Source organism: Schistocerca americana, chromosome 2 (assembly GCF_021461395.2).
Source record: "Schistocerca americana isolate TAMUIC-IGC-003095 chromosome 2, iqSchAmer2.1, whole genome shotgun sequence".
NCBI lineage: Eukaryota > Metazoa > Arthropoda > Insecta > Orthoptera > Acrididae > Schistocerca > Schistocerca americana.
Genome location: NC_060120.1, coordinates 176,193,895 through 176,209,310, shown reverse-complemented (window position 1 = coordinate 176,209,310; position 15,416 = coordinate 176,193,895). Strand labels below are relative to the sequence as shown.

Here is a 15,416-nt window from a genome sequence, read left to right as displayed (position 1 = left end):
CAGTATCTGTGATTCCAAATGTGTTGTTTTATGCAGCTACTTTCTTGACTTGGGCCCAAATGAGTTCAGAGCAGGCTGTACTGGCAATGATACGGCTGTAAGCATACTACTTAGTGCCCCCTTTCATTTGCAAATACATTTAGCTCAGAAAGAGGTTCTTCTTTGTTTAAATGAACTTATCCAACATATCAGCTTTCGTGTCTATAGATGAGAAGACAGTATTTTTTCCAGTAAGCCAAGTGGTTACGTCACCCTTCTGTGTTTTCATTGTGGGCACTCAGTTCATGCCTGTTGAATGATACTTGGCATTGTCCATGACAATGATGAAACATTCCTCCGGTTAATTAAAAAAACTGATCCCAGACCAGTTTTTAAACTTAACTGTGTTCATTTCTGAATGATGATCTTCTGATTTGTGTGTTTTGCTACATTTGTAAACTAATTCACTTTCTTCACGAAACCAGTTTTTGCTGACCCCATATGTGCACCAGTCAGCATGGCCTCTTTCCCAACAGATACCTTGAGGCGCCCACATTGACTCAAATCGTACCACGTATACTATAAAGAATGGTTTTGAATAACCCAAGTTTGTACAAATTCTTCTTCTTCTTCTTCTTCTTCTTCTTCTTGTGTTGGGGCATCTGTAGGACCAGGGGTTCCGTTTCTCATGGCGGCTCCACTGGTGACATTCTAATCTTTTCCTGTATTCTTCTCTGTCATTGATCTCTAGCATATTTGTCGGTGTATATTTGTTCGTCCAATTTTCCTTTCCATCGACCTTGATCCCCAATTCCAACCAGTCCTTCCGAAGTTCAACAATCCACTTGGTTCCTGTCTTTCCCCTTGTCCTCCCTGTTGTTTCCCACACTCTCTTCGTCATTCTGTCCATACTCATCCTAACCACATGCCCAGCAAACCTTGCCCTTTTGAGTCTGATTTCCCTGGATGTTGTTCTCATGTTCCGGTACAATTCTTCCTTAGGTCTTCGCATCCACCTCTCTTCACCTCTTTTGGGACCTAGTATTTTTCTCTCTTCTTTCTCATGTTGCTCTGCCCCATTTCTTCCTAGTGTCATTGTCTCAGCAGCATATAATACTGCATTCCTCACTGTTGCCTTGTAGTGGCTTATCTTTGCCTCTGTGGATATATTCTTTTTATTGTATATCTCTCTCGTCATGCAGAAGGCTGACCCCATCTTCTTTATCCTCTCTGTTATTCGCTCCTTGCTCCTGTTAGTTCCTGTTATAAATTCTCCCAGGTATTTAAATTTGTCCACCATTTGCACAGTGCCTTCCAGTGTTTCCCAGTTTGCAGTGGTGTTTAATGTCTTTATCTTGTTATAGGCGATCCTCAGTCCCACCTTTCTGGCTACATTACTTAAGTTGTCGAGTTGTGTCTTTGCGTCTTCTTCAGTCTCGCTCACTATTGCTATGTCATCTGCAAAGGCTAGGCAGTCCACTTGAGCCCTGTTGTCCTTTTTGTCCCCCACATGGGTCTTTGGTATTCCCATTTCCTCTTTTATTGCTCTCCACTGCCTGATCACTTCGTCCAGTACTATGTTGAACAACATTGGTGGCAATCCGTCTCCCTGTTTAACATCAGTCTTGAACTCAAATTCTTCTGACAGTGCTCCTCTGAATCTCACCCATGCTTTTGTGTCTGTCAGAATTTCTTTTATGAGCTCTTGTGTAGTTCCATCAAGTCCTCTGTTCTTCAGGATCCTAACAAGAGTCTGTCTGTCGATGGACTCATATGCCTTTGTGAAGTCCATGAAGGTTATTACTTCCTTTTTGTTTTTTATGGCCCTATGTTCTATCAGTTGCTTCAGGATAAATATCTGTTCTACACAACCTCTTCCCTTCCTGAATCCCACTTGGTAGTCGCCAACTGTACTTTCTACCTGTTCTTCTACTCTCTTGAGCAACAGGTTTGACAGCACCTTGTATCCGACCTCTAGTAGCGATATTCCTCTGTAGTTGTTTGCATCTCTCTGGTCCCCCTTCTTGTGTATTAGTACTACAATTGGATTCTTCCGTCCTTCTGGCAACTTCTTCGTTTTCCAGATCTGGTGAATTATGTTGGTCATGTTGTCTATTGCTTGTTTGTACAAAATGAATATAGGTACATCACCTGAAATCCATAGTGAATACATCGTTGAATTCTGGAGGCCAGTGTGTTGTTATATTCAAGTAGAAATTGTCTGCCTTCATTCTGACTTTTGTATTTCAATCCTATATTGTTTAATATGTGTCGAGCAGATCCAGTAAATTTTATTTTTCAATTAACTTATCAGTTTTCCTGATGGTCGATACTTCCACTGTTCTAAAATTCATAGACGTTCCGCCTCGCTTCGTCTTTATCTTAAGTCATTTAGTTTGATTAAAGATCTATGTTGTTTAATATTTTTCATGGGAAAATCAGACATTGGGGACTTTCCCTTACAACATACATGCAGGATAGTTCTTAAACCAATGCCACAAGCTGCCGCACAAGTAACCTTCAAATTAGCAAGGTTTTTTTCTTACAGTGGTTGTTTTTTCAGTAGCATATCACTGCGTTTTTTTTTAATATCATCACTTTTGATTTTCCCTACATTCTGCAAGTCTTTCCTAAAGGTAGTGCATATAGATGCTATCACTGCACCACCATTGTCTACAAGATGTTCAGTTGCCTTTCTCAGTCACGTTCTTCCTGATGTCAAAGTGCGCCTTGTTTGTTGGAGCTGTTTGTAAACCCACTCTTCGATTTTCAGCTTTCACAAACACTCTCACTCAGTAAATAAACTGCTTGAATAATATGCTTTTGCTTTGAGTCAGTTTATCAAAAAAATGTACACACCATCTTGCTACTGACACTCTGATTAGGCTTGAACTAGGCAACAATTGATGCTCAGTGTTGCCATTTTTGAATCGGGGAGGGGGGGGGGGGGAGAGAGAGAGAGAGAGAGAGAGAGAGAGAGAGAGAGAGAGAGAGATGTGTGGCCTACGGCCTGACCAGAGCTGTGGTAGTGTTTCATATGTTGCTCTGCCTTTGGTGTTGTCAGATTTTCAAGCAATGGTGTTGGAACAAGTGTTATTTGGTGAAGGGATGGGGCTGGTTTTACAGTGGGAACAATTGTAGCCATAGGAGAATTGGGTTAAGAACAATGGCCTGGCAGTGCCCTAATGTTCAAGTAGGAATTTGTGAAGGTTAGAAGGGCAATGGAAGACAACTGTGGGTGACAAAATAAATCAATCTTATGTGACTGGGTTCTTGATGTAAGCCATTTGGTTGTCACCACTTCAGTGTCCTGCATGTCAATTTTGCTGCTTATTTATTTCAGCAGCTTCTTATTTGGCCTCGTGAGGCTGAGTGTATACCATTTCAGAACTTTCCACCACTTACAGTTAAACCCAGGTCCATTTTGTCAATAGCCATCAATACTGACCACTAGACAGTGGAGGCAGCAACTGTGGGTGCTTGGGGAGTGATAATTAAGGGACTAGAGAAAAAGATTTCTCTAGTTCCAGTACTCAGAATTTTATGTAGTGTAATTTTAAGAGATAGAAAAAATATATGAATTGCAGGGAAACAATAAGATAAGATTTTCTCTATGTGACCTATGTAAGGAGTCCAAAAATTACTTTCTGATTACAAGCTTCCTACTATGTAACATAAGCATGTCAAAGGTGCACTTAATGTCAGAATTTTGAGCTTTATGGAACCAACTTAAATTACTCTAAAAGGAATATTTTAGGCAAATGTAGAGAACAAGCTGACAGGCCATCATGGATGTGTGATCCAGAATCATGTCTAATTAATCACAGATCTCCACACCCCATAAGTTGATGCACAGTCTCTTTGGAAAATAAGATCTGGTGATATTTGAGAAACAACAAATAATTCAAACTTACTGAAGTTACTGTAGATTTGATCTTACTGCAGCAGACAGATAACTAACTGCCACTTTTTTCATTTTAAAGTGTACACCAAACATTCACGTTTGAGTCACCTCTCATGATCTGTTTCACTTAACCAAGGGCCTCGAGTCCCAGTTGCACTTAAAATGTTGATTAATTGCAGCACATGAAGCAATTCCATTCTGTGCTGTACCCCGCATCATAGTCCACTAACACTGTGAACTTCCAAAATAACAACACTTGAGATATGGAATTGGTTACCTTTTTGGTGTTAATAGAAAACACTGACATGAAATTACTGCCTTTGGGCAGTTAATTTGCTCCAAATACATGCTGTGATGACACCAGAAACTGCGTCCTGACAGTCACTTGAAATATACACATCTAATAATAAAAGCTCACCTACTATTGCCTTTGTAATGCTTTAATACTAATATTCTGTCACAGTGTTTATACTCAGCTAAGAACACTGCCAGGCTGCTATGTCAGCTCTCCTCTTTGGCTACTTATAGAAGCAGCCTTAGGCAGTAATTAATGATGTCATGTTTTTCATTAATTATAGGTAAATTGTAATTTGAATGATAATACGAAAAAGCAAATAATATTAAATCAGCCATATCAGACTTTGGAAGTAATAATTCCAAATAAAAAAGATTTGTATTCTTGTATTTTGCTATAAGACAAGACACCCCTTTTTGATGTCATATGTTCATCCACATTCATGTTTCACGGAATTTCAGTATGGAAACCATCTATAAATTGTTAAATGATAGTTAAAATTTTTTATCGTATGTGAAATAGAAAGTATGCTAAATCTAAAAAAACACAGTTATTTTCAGAAAACTTTGGTTTACAGAATTTTCGAAATAGATTTCAGAAATATGTTACGATAGAAGAATGTGTGGTGCTCCAAAATTGTATCTAATACAACTAATAACATTTGAAATTTACAAATTTGTGATTAACTAATTGCTTTCTCGGAATCAGCAAGAATTGGGGCTGTAAAATTGCTAGATGATTGGTTCTTAATTTATGTTTTTACACTTTGGCATTGTGATGAACATACGAAATCGTTAAATTGTGATATCTCCTGAACTGATTGACTTAAAAGCAAAACTAAATGCATTACAGTGTTCACAATAGAGAACTTTGTAAGTGTAGGTTCTAAAATAGTCCAAAAAATGAAAAAAATTGACAAACCCTTTGTGCATATACAGTGCAGTCACAGTTTTGTACTTCGGAAAAAAAGTCTTGAGAAGTTTTGTTAGGTTGCCTGAAACATGTTATGTTTCACACTGGCATGAAAGTTCACCTAGTCCTTAAGACAAACATCCAGAATACATGATATTTCATCTACAGCCGACATTCGTGTAAAATATATCTATCTTAGTGGTGCTCTAAAATTTTATTGTTGGGACTCCTCAGAAGAAACTGTCTCAGTTGTTTCAATCACCCCCGCCCCCTCCCCCGCATAAATCAGTTCTGCATTAACGAATTAGAATCTCTCTCCAGTTTTGCTGCAATATAAAATTATGGCGCACACTGCACCTTTGTAAGTATCTGCTCTCTAATTATAACCACCCGGTACATAGAGATTATTAGCAGTTCTGTGATGCTTCCTGGAGACATACCTGTTTTCACCTTAATTTATGTCAATCATAGCCTATAGTAAAGTATAATGCACTGGCTCTATCAATCATAATATATTTCAGGCATTCTCATATCCTTGTCAATACATTTTCAACATTTTGGTTTGTTCTGCTCATAGCTGTAACCATAGTGATTTAAAATAAACTGCAATTAACAAAATGTTGTGTATGACTTATCATGTAAAAGCTGCTTTAAGGAGCACGTACAGATTAGGGCTCTCAAACCAGTATACATATTTTGTATGCTTGTCATGGTAGTACTTACTTATCATTTGTAGTAACTAAATGGGAGACAGTGTATGAAACACACAGCCTTAGAACGTTTGAAATGATTATTTCTTAAAGACTGACACCTTTATTTCTGATACCCAGATTTAGAAAATAGTTACAGTTGCTAAGAGCCCTTCCATTCTTTTTTCAGGAGTCTCCGACTGTGAGGCCAGATCAAAATCAAATAATGTATTCTCTGTATGGCGTAGTGGAACACAGCGGAACACTTCATGGAGGGCATTATGTTGCATTTGTCAAGGTAAATATGATTTATCAGAGGTATTTGACTTCAGTATTGTGTTTTAAAGAAGCGAATAGGGTCATTCTCAGTTCACAGTCAAAACAACAAATTTCACATGCAGAAGCAGCCAGAAATAGATTTCCACCCCGACCTGATGGAATACGCAAACCAGCAATCACTGATCCACTACTATACGTGAGTTTCACATTCAGTCTTATCAGTGGTCTTCTATAATAGAAGTGCTCACCAAGTACTCCACAATGAACACAGAATATGCTGCACTGATTTTTCACTAAAGGCCGAAATCTCACATGCTCATAACTTTCCAACAAATCAATCCAAAAAGTCCTGCTTTCGTCAGAATGTGAGTAACTGCAACAGCTTTAGTCATGACTCATACTAAACGCGAGAAACTCAGTATTCCTTCATTTTACACATAATGCGCACCGTGACATCTAACATGACCTTATACGTCCTATAGCTAGTGAGCGACTGTATCGATGCTACCCCACTCCCTGCCTATCTAACTTTTGGTGCATGGGAACATCTTAATTCTGACTGGCTGATAAGTCTGACTGACCAATCAGAATGATCCTTCTAGATCATTCTTGCGGCAAAACCAAACAGCGGCAATCACTAAACAGAAAGTCATTGACATCATTCCAAATGCAAATAGTAATATAGTGTTCAATAAAAATGACTTAAATGAAAAATAATCTTGAAATTAATTTAGAAACCAATTACACTTCCAACTGATATTCTGGCTGCTCTTTTACAAAAGCACGCACACCTCGACATACATCATCAACAACGTGGGTACAATACATCTTTCCCACTGTCCAGTTTCAACAAGTTTTACAGAAAATATCGAATTTTAACGTACGTCCCACATACACCCTCTCATTCATTCCCATTTATTCACACGACAACGTAATAATCAAATATTAAATTTTCATGAATTTTATACTTCGAAATGCAATGTAATTAAAGTTTTTGAAAAGAAAAAATCCCATTAAATTTTTTTGTATACTGAAAATTCTGGTAATGGCTTCAAATGATGATAAAAGACCAACTGTTATTACTCCTAACAAAGTTTTGTAAACTGAGTGAATGTCGGTTTTATGACTTTTAAGTAACTTTTTCAATCTCCGAAACTATAACAGATAAAAAGCTAAAATTTTGATGAGATCTTCTACTGAATAACAGAAAGTAGTATACCAAATTTGAAACCAGTTGGATAATATTTACTATAGTTTATTTAGATTCATAGGGGGTATGAATATACATTTGTACTAGATGACGTGGCAGCCCGTTCTCGTGCTGGCTTGTAGTGATAGCTATGCTGTGAGTCATCACTAGACACAATTCTGCAGTCTCCTTTCAACCACCGGCTCCACGTCTGCGTATCTTACTGCAATAAATGTTATCCTGTAATAATTTGCTGCTTAACACTCCGAAAACTAAAATTTCACATACATATCAAGTTGAGCTGGCTGCTGAGGCAAGCACTATCCCTGTCAGTGATTTAACAGAACTGTAAGAAAAGGCAAAACATCATGATCAGCTCATGGACAAAATCAAATAGAAAATTGAATATGCAAGTAAGTGTGAAAAAATTCAGTTACTGACTCTTGTGCCACCAACTTGGTCTCGACAGAAAGTCAGTTCCAAATTTCGGGTTTCTGAATATTTGGTACGACAAGAAAGAACTCTTTTAATGGAGAAGGGCATTTTATCGATGGCTGAGCAGAAAAGAGGAAAGACATTGTCACGTGATACAGTGCAAAAAGTAAACAGTTTTAATTTGGATGATGAAAACACAAGAATAATGCCTGGGAAAAAAGACAGTGAGCACCAGCTAAAATACGTATGAACAAAAGCATCTTGTTTTAAGTAGTTTAGCTGAACTGTGTTAAAAGTATCCTAAAGACAAAGCAGGATTCTCAAAATATGCTTCTCTTCGACCAAAACAGTGTATACTTGCAGGATCATCAGGAACACATACCATGTATATGTGCATTTACCACCAAAACATTAAATTGCTTCTAAATTCTATTTCTATTAAAGAAACATTCCAAGATCATAATTAAAATAATATCTGATGTAAATAACTGAGCCTGTATGCTTCGTCTGTGTAAAAAAAAAAAAAAAAAAAAAAAAAAATTCCCCGCCAGTTCATTGCTTAAGACTCACTTAGAAAATGAAACAGAAGATGGTTCAGTACAATCAATGGGTATCAACTGATCGAATAACTGTAAGTGTTCAAACCACTTCTCTATCAGAATTCTGTGATACACTAATTAAGGAAATTGAAAAAAATACTCCATCCTCTTTTATTTCTCAATCACAATCTGATTATCTGAAAATGAAGAAGGAAACACTTGATGATCGATCAATGTTAATTTTACTGGAGTTCAGTGAAAATCTCAGTTTTGTTGTTCAAGATGAAGTACAGGGGTACCATTGGAACAATGGCAGCTGCACTCTTCTCACTGTCCATGTATATTACAAAAAGGACAAACAGTTGCATGCAAAAAGTATTTGTATTGTTTCTGATGATCTCGGATATGATGTTGCCTTGGTGTACCAGACATTAGAAGACTGTATTGAATTTTTTTGAAGTGTGAATTCCCAGAAATTCATCTTGCGTATGTTGAATATTTCACTGATGGTGGTGCTGCACAATATAAAAATTGTAAGATTTTCAGAAATATTTGCTACTTCAATGTAAAATGCAGCTGGTCCTCTTTTGCTCCCAGTCATGGCAAATCTCCCTATGATGGTATTGGTGGCACTGTTAAAAGACTTATCATAAAAACAAGTTTGCAAAGAGTTTATAAAGACCAAATACTTACTGCTTCACAGTATTTGAATTCAGACGTGAGAACCTGCAAGGCATTTCAGTTATCTTTGTTTCAAAAGATGAAACTGTACAAGTCAGACATTATCTTTCTGAGCGCTTCACAAGTGCAAAAACAATTCCTGGAACACGATCTATGCATCACATTGTACCAATATCACCGGCCAAGATTGGAGCAAAAAGGCTGAGCTGTGATATGGATTTTAGTATTGTGCATGATTTCTCAGATGCACTTTTGCCACTAATGCCAAAATACACTGTGCAGCCTAACTGCTGTGTTCCATGTACATATGACGCATCTTGGTATTTGGGAATTGTTGAGAAGGTGAATTGTGAAGAAGGAGATGTTACAGCAAGGTTCATGAATCCTCATGGACCATCCCCATCCTTCTATTGGCCTGATAATGATGTTTGTGATGTTTCTTTCTCTCATATTCTGTGTGAAGTTGGTATAACCACAGCAACAGGCCGTACTTATTCTCTGAGCAGCGAGTCCTCAAAGTTGGTGGAAGAAAAGTGGTTTTCACACAAAAAAAATATTATTTAAGCATCAAAGTGTCTCGTCGCATATGTAGTTCCGAATCAGCTTGAATGCAGATTGTAGCACCAGCATTTTGTGCAGTGTTGATAATATTGGCTTTTGACAAAATGCTTAAGTATTATAAACAAAATGCTATGTATTTTTACATTGAGTTAATTTGGTTATTGCAGAGGTAAGAAAGCGTTCATATGTCATGTAATGTGCAAGTTGCCCTGTATTTTATAATGTGTAATTTTGTTTCATAAATTACAATTTTTGTTCAATTTGGATATTGTTGTGTGAACTTAAGTTGTTAATGTCTCTTGGGTAGTAATTGTATTTCTCTCCAGGACAAATCTTTTCCCCCAGTGCCATTCATTTCTCAAAACTGATTTTTTTTGTGTGATGAATCTTTCTTATTTGTAGATCACTTTCTAATTTTTTCAGTGTTTTCCAGAGGGGGCAGTTGTACAAAATATTTTTTCTAATTTAACAATAAAATTAATTTATAAAATTTAATTGGACAATTGTAACATGTTTTCAGAAACTACATGTCTGAAAGGATATTCAGGGAAAAACTGTCAGCATACAATTTTTTGTTAAAAGCTGCAGCCAGTTTTCAAATTTTTACAGTTTGCTTTGAAGTAACGCATTACATCAAACTTTCAGCAATTGCTACCAACAGAATGTACATAAAGCAATAAAAATTGGCAGAAGTTCATGATATTAGATACGAAAGCAGTACACAAAATCTCAAGTTCACAACTAGATAATGGGTGTCATGGCCTAGATGACTTGACAGGGTGTATACAACCCGGGACAACCGGGAGATCCAGGAAAAACCTGGGTATTTTTTCATCCGGGAGAAAACCGGGAAAAACCCGGGAATTTTTTGTTGTTTTAGTTTTCAGTTAAATTTTTGTAACTTTGACTGGTAAAAACCAATACTCTGACAAAGAATATTACGGTATCTTGCTACTGCAGAATAATACTGCAGCAATAAAAAATGAACAAGAGAAAAAAAAACTAAAATAAAACATAAGTTGCAAAGGAACTGCACCAATACAACAACAAAACACAGTGCTCATACAAGTGTCTGCCAACAGCAAAATGTGTCAAAGGCTTTAGGAAGCTATGCAGTGTAACATAACAACAAATTGCCTCCAATGAGTGTGACGTCACAACTGTTTACATTAGATTCGTTTTTAGCGGTTGCGAGTGAGCTTATGCACATGTGGAGTTGAGTCGCGTATGATTAGTAACTTCTCCTGCTTCTGGCTACAGAAGTGTGGCAGCAAGCAGCCAGATGCTATCCAGAAAAATTTTACTGGTGCGCCTAAGCTGCCAGATTCACATATGCGCAACAGGCCAGGGGCCAGGGGCAAACCAGAATATCTGCCCCTGGCAGCAGTTTCAGGGGGGCAAATTCATATTATTGAGGAAAAAGACCTTTCTTCACAAACAAATTCTAAGTTGATTTCTGAATGAATCATAAGTTGATTTTTGAACACGTGCATAGTGTACGTGATGTCTCTGCCAGGGGAATCCCCGTCGCATTTAGAAATAAACTTTCCTGCCGACAAAGGGGACGGGTCTATACGAGCTGAGTGGAATGAAGTCGAACGGGTGAATGCCAATCGCTTTTTATGCGGTTGACTGGGTTTGTAAATTATCAGCATTGTTATAATTACTAGCGAATTCCATAGATTCAGACTACCAGAGTGGAAATAGACGACTAACAGGAATAACAGGCAACAAAAATCATGTATTGTCTTCTCCGTGTATCCAAGAAAGTGAAGTTTTGACAGAAAATTTTTGGCCAGACCACTACACTACTAAGGGCCAGTTATACAGTCCCCTGCTAGCAGCCACTGAAGTTCTATTCTGGGAGTAGCGTAGAAAACGCGTTGTACAAACACGTTATAACGCCTAACCAGAGAATAAATGCGGGATAACTAAAGCGGTGATTGTGGCAGGGTTAGTGAAGTTAACCAGAGAATAAGTTTTGACACTGGCAGGAATAGTTACAGAATTAGTGATGACAAGATTGTTTGTTAGAATGAGGAAGGAGAAGAAACGGACTCACACAAATTACGGAAGAATATGACGGTTCCAAATTTGTATAAAAATTTCATACTTCTGCTTTTTGATCTCATGCTTCAGAAGCTAGAGAGTATGAATGAAATGTGCAACTATTTCCTGACATTAAACTTTTTGCTTGTAGTAGGCCTTATAGGCATTTGATATTGGTACTTAGTGAATTATATTCTGTTGTGTTATGAAAATGACCATTTGTGCCAAAACAGTCTCGTTTATTTGGTGTATGTACCAATTGCTGCAATACTAGGCAGGCCTCTTTCGTTTTATCTAGAAGACAGTGACAAAATACACGTAACTGGATCGAGGAACCACACCAGTCTTGGGTACAATTTGTATTTATTAACAGCTTTAATGTATTAGACAATGACATTTCATTTTTTCATGTAGTAAAAGGTTGACGAACTTTGATGAGGTAATAGAGTCTCTCCCAGAAAAGAAAGTACGCCACATAAAGCGGTGGCAAGATTATATATAGAGGAAAAAAAAAAAAAAACAGGCTAGGACTTAAGGATTGAAGAAATTTGTACTATCTATCTTGTCTCTTGTCTTTACTCGTTTTATGTATCCTATATTTAATTTTATGTCACACAGAACAGCAAATTACTAGCGAATAGGCAGTAAAGACTGCAAATTTTCTGAAGAGTTCTTGTTCTGCCGGTTACAAATAATCCCATCCAGTATTAATTGAGAGATTCTTTTTAAGAGGGGCAGGATGTCAAACCGGCCGACTGTGAGCACGAGAGGCATCACAGTACATTTTAATTTCCACTGGCCTGAATATAGTTTGATGGCACCCATTACAAAATATTACGTGTTTGAGTTCCATAGAGCGAAATTGAGAGACGCGTGATGGAAGAATGCTGTGTGAAGAGGCGTGGTACTGCACTTTGGCACACTTAAGACCAAATAACATGTCTTACGTTCCCTCTTCAGAAAGATGTGTGCTACAAAATGAAGATATTTTTGAAAAGTCGATTTTTTAAAATTTTTGGCGTCCTACCTCAAACGCTCGAGGGTGGGGTAGCGCCACTATCTAATATTGCCCCGGTTCGAAAATATCATAGATCCGGACCTGATGCACAGAGTAGTCTGAGTTGTAGTGGGGAGGTGGTAGTCTCCATGTGTTTACGTTAAGTGATTTTGCTGTTTCCTTTTCGTTTATTGCTCTCACGTCAAATGAAAACCAAATGGATTTCTGTGGCCGGGAGCTATCAAGTGAATTAAAAAACATTCACATAATTACAGAAGGCTGGAATATGTTATTAATTTCAGATTTTATTTTGTTGCCACCTTCTGACAGTCAAGTGTTAATCACCTTGCGGAACAATGAAGTTATTTTTGTCGGTTTGTTAAAGAAATTTGTCTTTTATTAATCTGCTGAGGCAGTCAATTTGTTTGAAACGAAGTGTTTAATTCCACACTATTGGCTAGTTTTATCTGTTTGCTGCATTTCAAGTTCACGTTTTCATCTTCTAGCATGTATGGCATTATGCTATAGTAAAGAACCAAACATGAAATAATACAGTACTGGTACTCCAAGAAAATGTACATCTGAATCTGGACATACGAATGTGCACTTTAAGCCGAATTGTGCATTTTAGTATGGCTCCCAAAATTCCCATGCTCCTGGAGTATCTTCTGATATTTTTTTTTTTTTAAATGATATAATGTAAGATCTTTTTTAATGTTTTGCACTTACGAATGTACGGGCTTCCTGCGTCATCGTAGCTGTGCAAGCACAGCGTTGCCTGTTATCTGGCGCTCTCTGGCAACTGCTGAAATGAAACTATTTCCAACAGGTCGCAGGAAAATATTCCGAATGGTTGTTTGAAAAGCATTACTTTCAAAGAAAATTTCCTTTTAAGCAAGATGAACTCTGCGTGCGAATGTCCAATGAAGATCTTAAATCGCAGAGCGTTTGACTCTGATTCAAAATCAATTTAGAATATTTTCAAGCCCAGAAGATCAGACATTTATGTCGTCGTTAAAAATTTTACTGGCACATTTGTGTGATGTATCTTAAAGAGTAACACACACAAAAAAGATCAACATTATTTGTGAAAGCTTAGCTTCTCTTGCAGCTTATTAATCTTAGAGACCAATATTATACGTGTAAGCTTTTCTTTTCTTGTAGCAACACTATGTATATTAATTTAAACCATTACCTTTTCCTATTTGTGTGTTTGCACTACTTAACAGTGATGTTGCTATTGGCTGACTACATCACGTATCCTATGCTCTGAATATCCTCTGTCATTGGCTGGCGAGATCTTGACATGAGCACCACGACTGGTTTACAAAAGCACATCACAGTCTCAATTTCAATCCTTCAGAAACTAACATGCGGTGTTTGGTGGAATTCGAATTTATGCTTTCGTGCAATACGAAAATATGCGGTGTACATGTTGCTGCACATCAGACATCTTTCCAAAACATCTTTTCCTCTGAGTTTCGTTTTCTAAAGTGCCAGGAAATTCTATGCCGGTGTGTAAAACCACAACCATTGAAAGAATTGATAAGTTTTACAGTTCTGAGGAAAATTATACTGTCACTTACCACGGAAAAAGTGTATTTTTAACCGGGAAATCCGCAAAAATTCCAGGATTTTTTTTCCTCGTCCACATATACACCCTGCTTGAGATGGAATGGCCCAATATGCAAAATTAAACTACAGCAAGCTAAAGAACCTATATCTACCATGATATAGTAGAAGGGAAAAAAGATCTGACATTGTTCCATTGAAGAGTTGTGCAGCAGTTACTGGACCCTTGTCACAACCATCACATATCAACTTTCAAATAACTTCCGGGAATTCAGCCAGGTAACACTTTCAGCGACCGCCGATATTTCGGCGGGAGAACACCCCGCCATTTTCAAGGCAAACTGCAACGGACAGGCGACGTACATGCAAATTTAATACCTCGGTTCTCGGACCCAAGCAGGAAAGATAACACACACACACTGAACACTAGTGCCACCAAAGATGGCCAAAGTCAGAGCTATCGATAGTGAGACTATGAATTCGCAGGTGAGGTAGCATTGAGTCTGTCCCTCTGTTTCTTGACAAGGGAGAGAGCCGGATTCCAAACAGAGTTTAAACAGAAACCTCCATCCCTGTTAACAAGGTTGCTCGCTAATTTAATCTCAACTGCCTCCCGAATCACACTGTCCCAATAGCTGGACGTGCATGCCAATATCTCGGTGTTATTATATAACATGGAGTGACCAGTATCCAAGCAATGTTTGGCAATAGCAGATCTATTTGGCTGCTGTAATCGTGTGTGCCGTTTATGCTCAGTACATCTGTCCTCCACGGTCCTGATAGTTTGACCAATATATGCCATGCCGCAGCTACAAGGGACACGATATACACCCGCCTTACGCAGTCCAAGATCATCCTTAACGGAACTCAAAAGTGCTCTAATTTTAGATGGAGGTCGGAAAACACATTTCACATCGTATTTCCGTAAAATACGACCGATCTTATTGGACGTGTTTCCTACGTAAGGCAAGAAGGCAGTAGACTTAGGTGTTGACTCAGAATTATCATCAATCACCTGATGTACAGTTGGTCGATAGCGCAACGCACGTTCAATCTTGTCTATCACTGTAACCATTTTGACGAAATGTAACTTCAAGATGGGACAGCTCAGCTGGCAAAGTCTCAGCGTCAGAAACGATATGTGCCCTGTGTACCAAGGTACGAAGTACCCCTTCATGCTGAGCCGAATGGTGACAACTATTAGCTTGTAAGTACAAGTCGGTGTGAGTACGTTTCCTGTAGACTGCATGTCCCAATGATCCATCATCCTTCCTCCTAACCAACACGTCGAGAAAGGGAAGGCAACCATCCTTTTCCACCTCCATCGTAAAACGA

The 15,416-nt window shown here is 38.0% G+C and overlaps 1 protein-coding gene across 5 annotated transcripts in view; it reads left to right on the top strand.

Moving 5' to 3' along the window:
• LOC124588936 (ubiquitin carboxyl-terminal hydrolase 45) overlaps window positions 1-15,416 on the top strand; it is a 146,478-nt gene that overhangs the window by 103,719 nt on the left and 27,343 nt on the right. For all 5 annotated transcript variants that reach the window (XM_047131510.1, XM_047131513.1, XM_047131512.1 and 2 more), the window contains exon 14: window positions 5,970-6,077. In XM_047131510.1, the coding sequence (XP_046987466.1) occupies window positions 5,970-6,077 (108 nt within the window). The remainder of the gene's footprint in view (window positions 1-5,969; window positions 6,078-15,416) is intronic.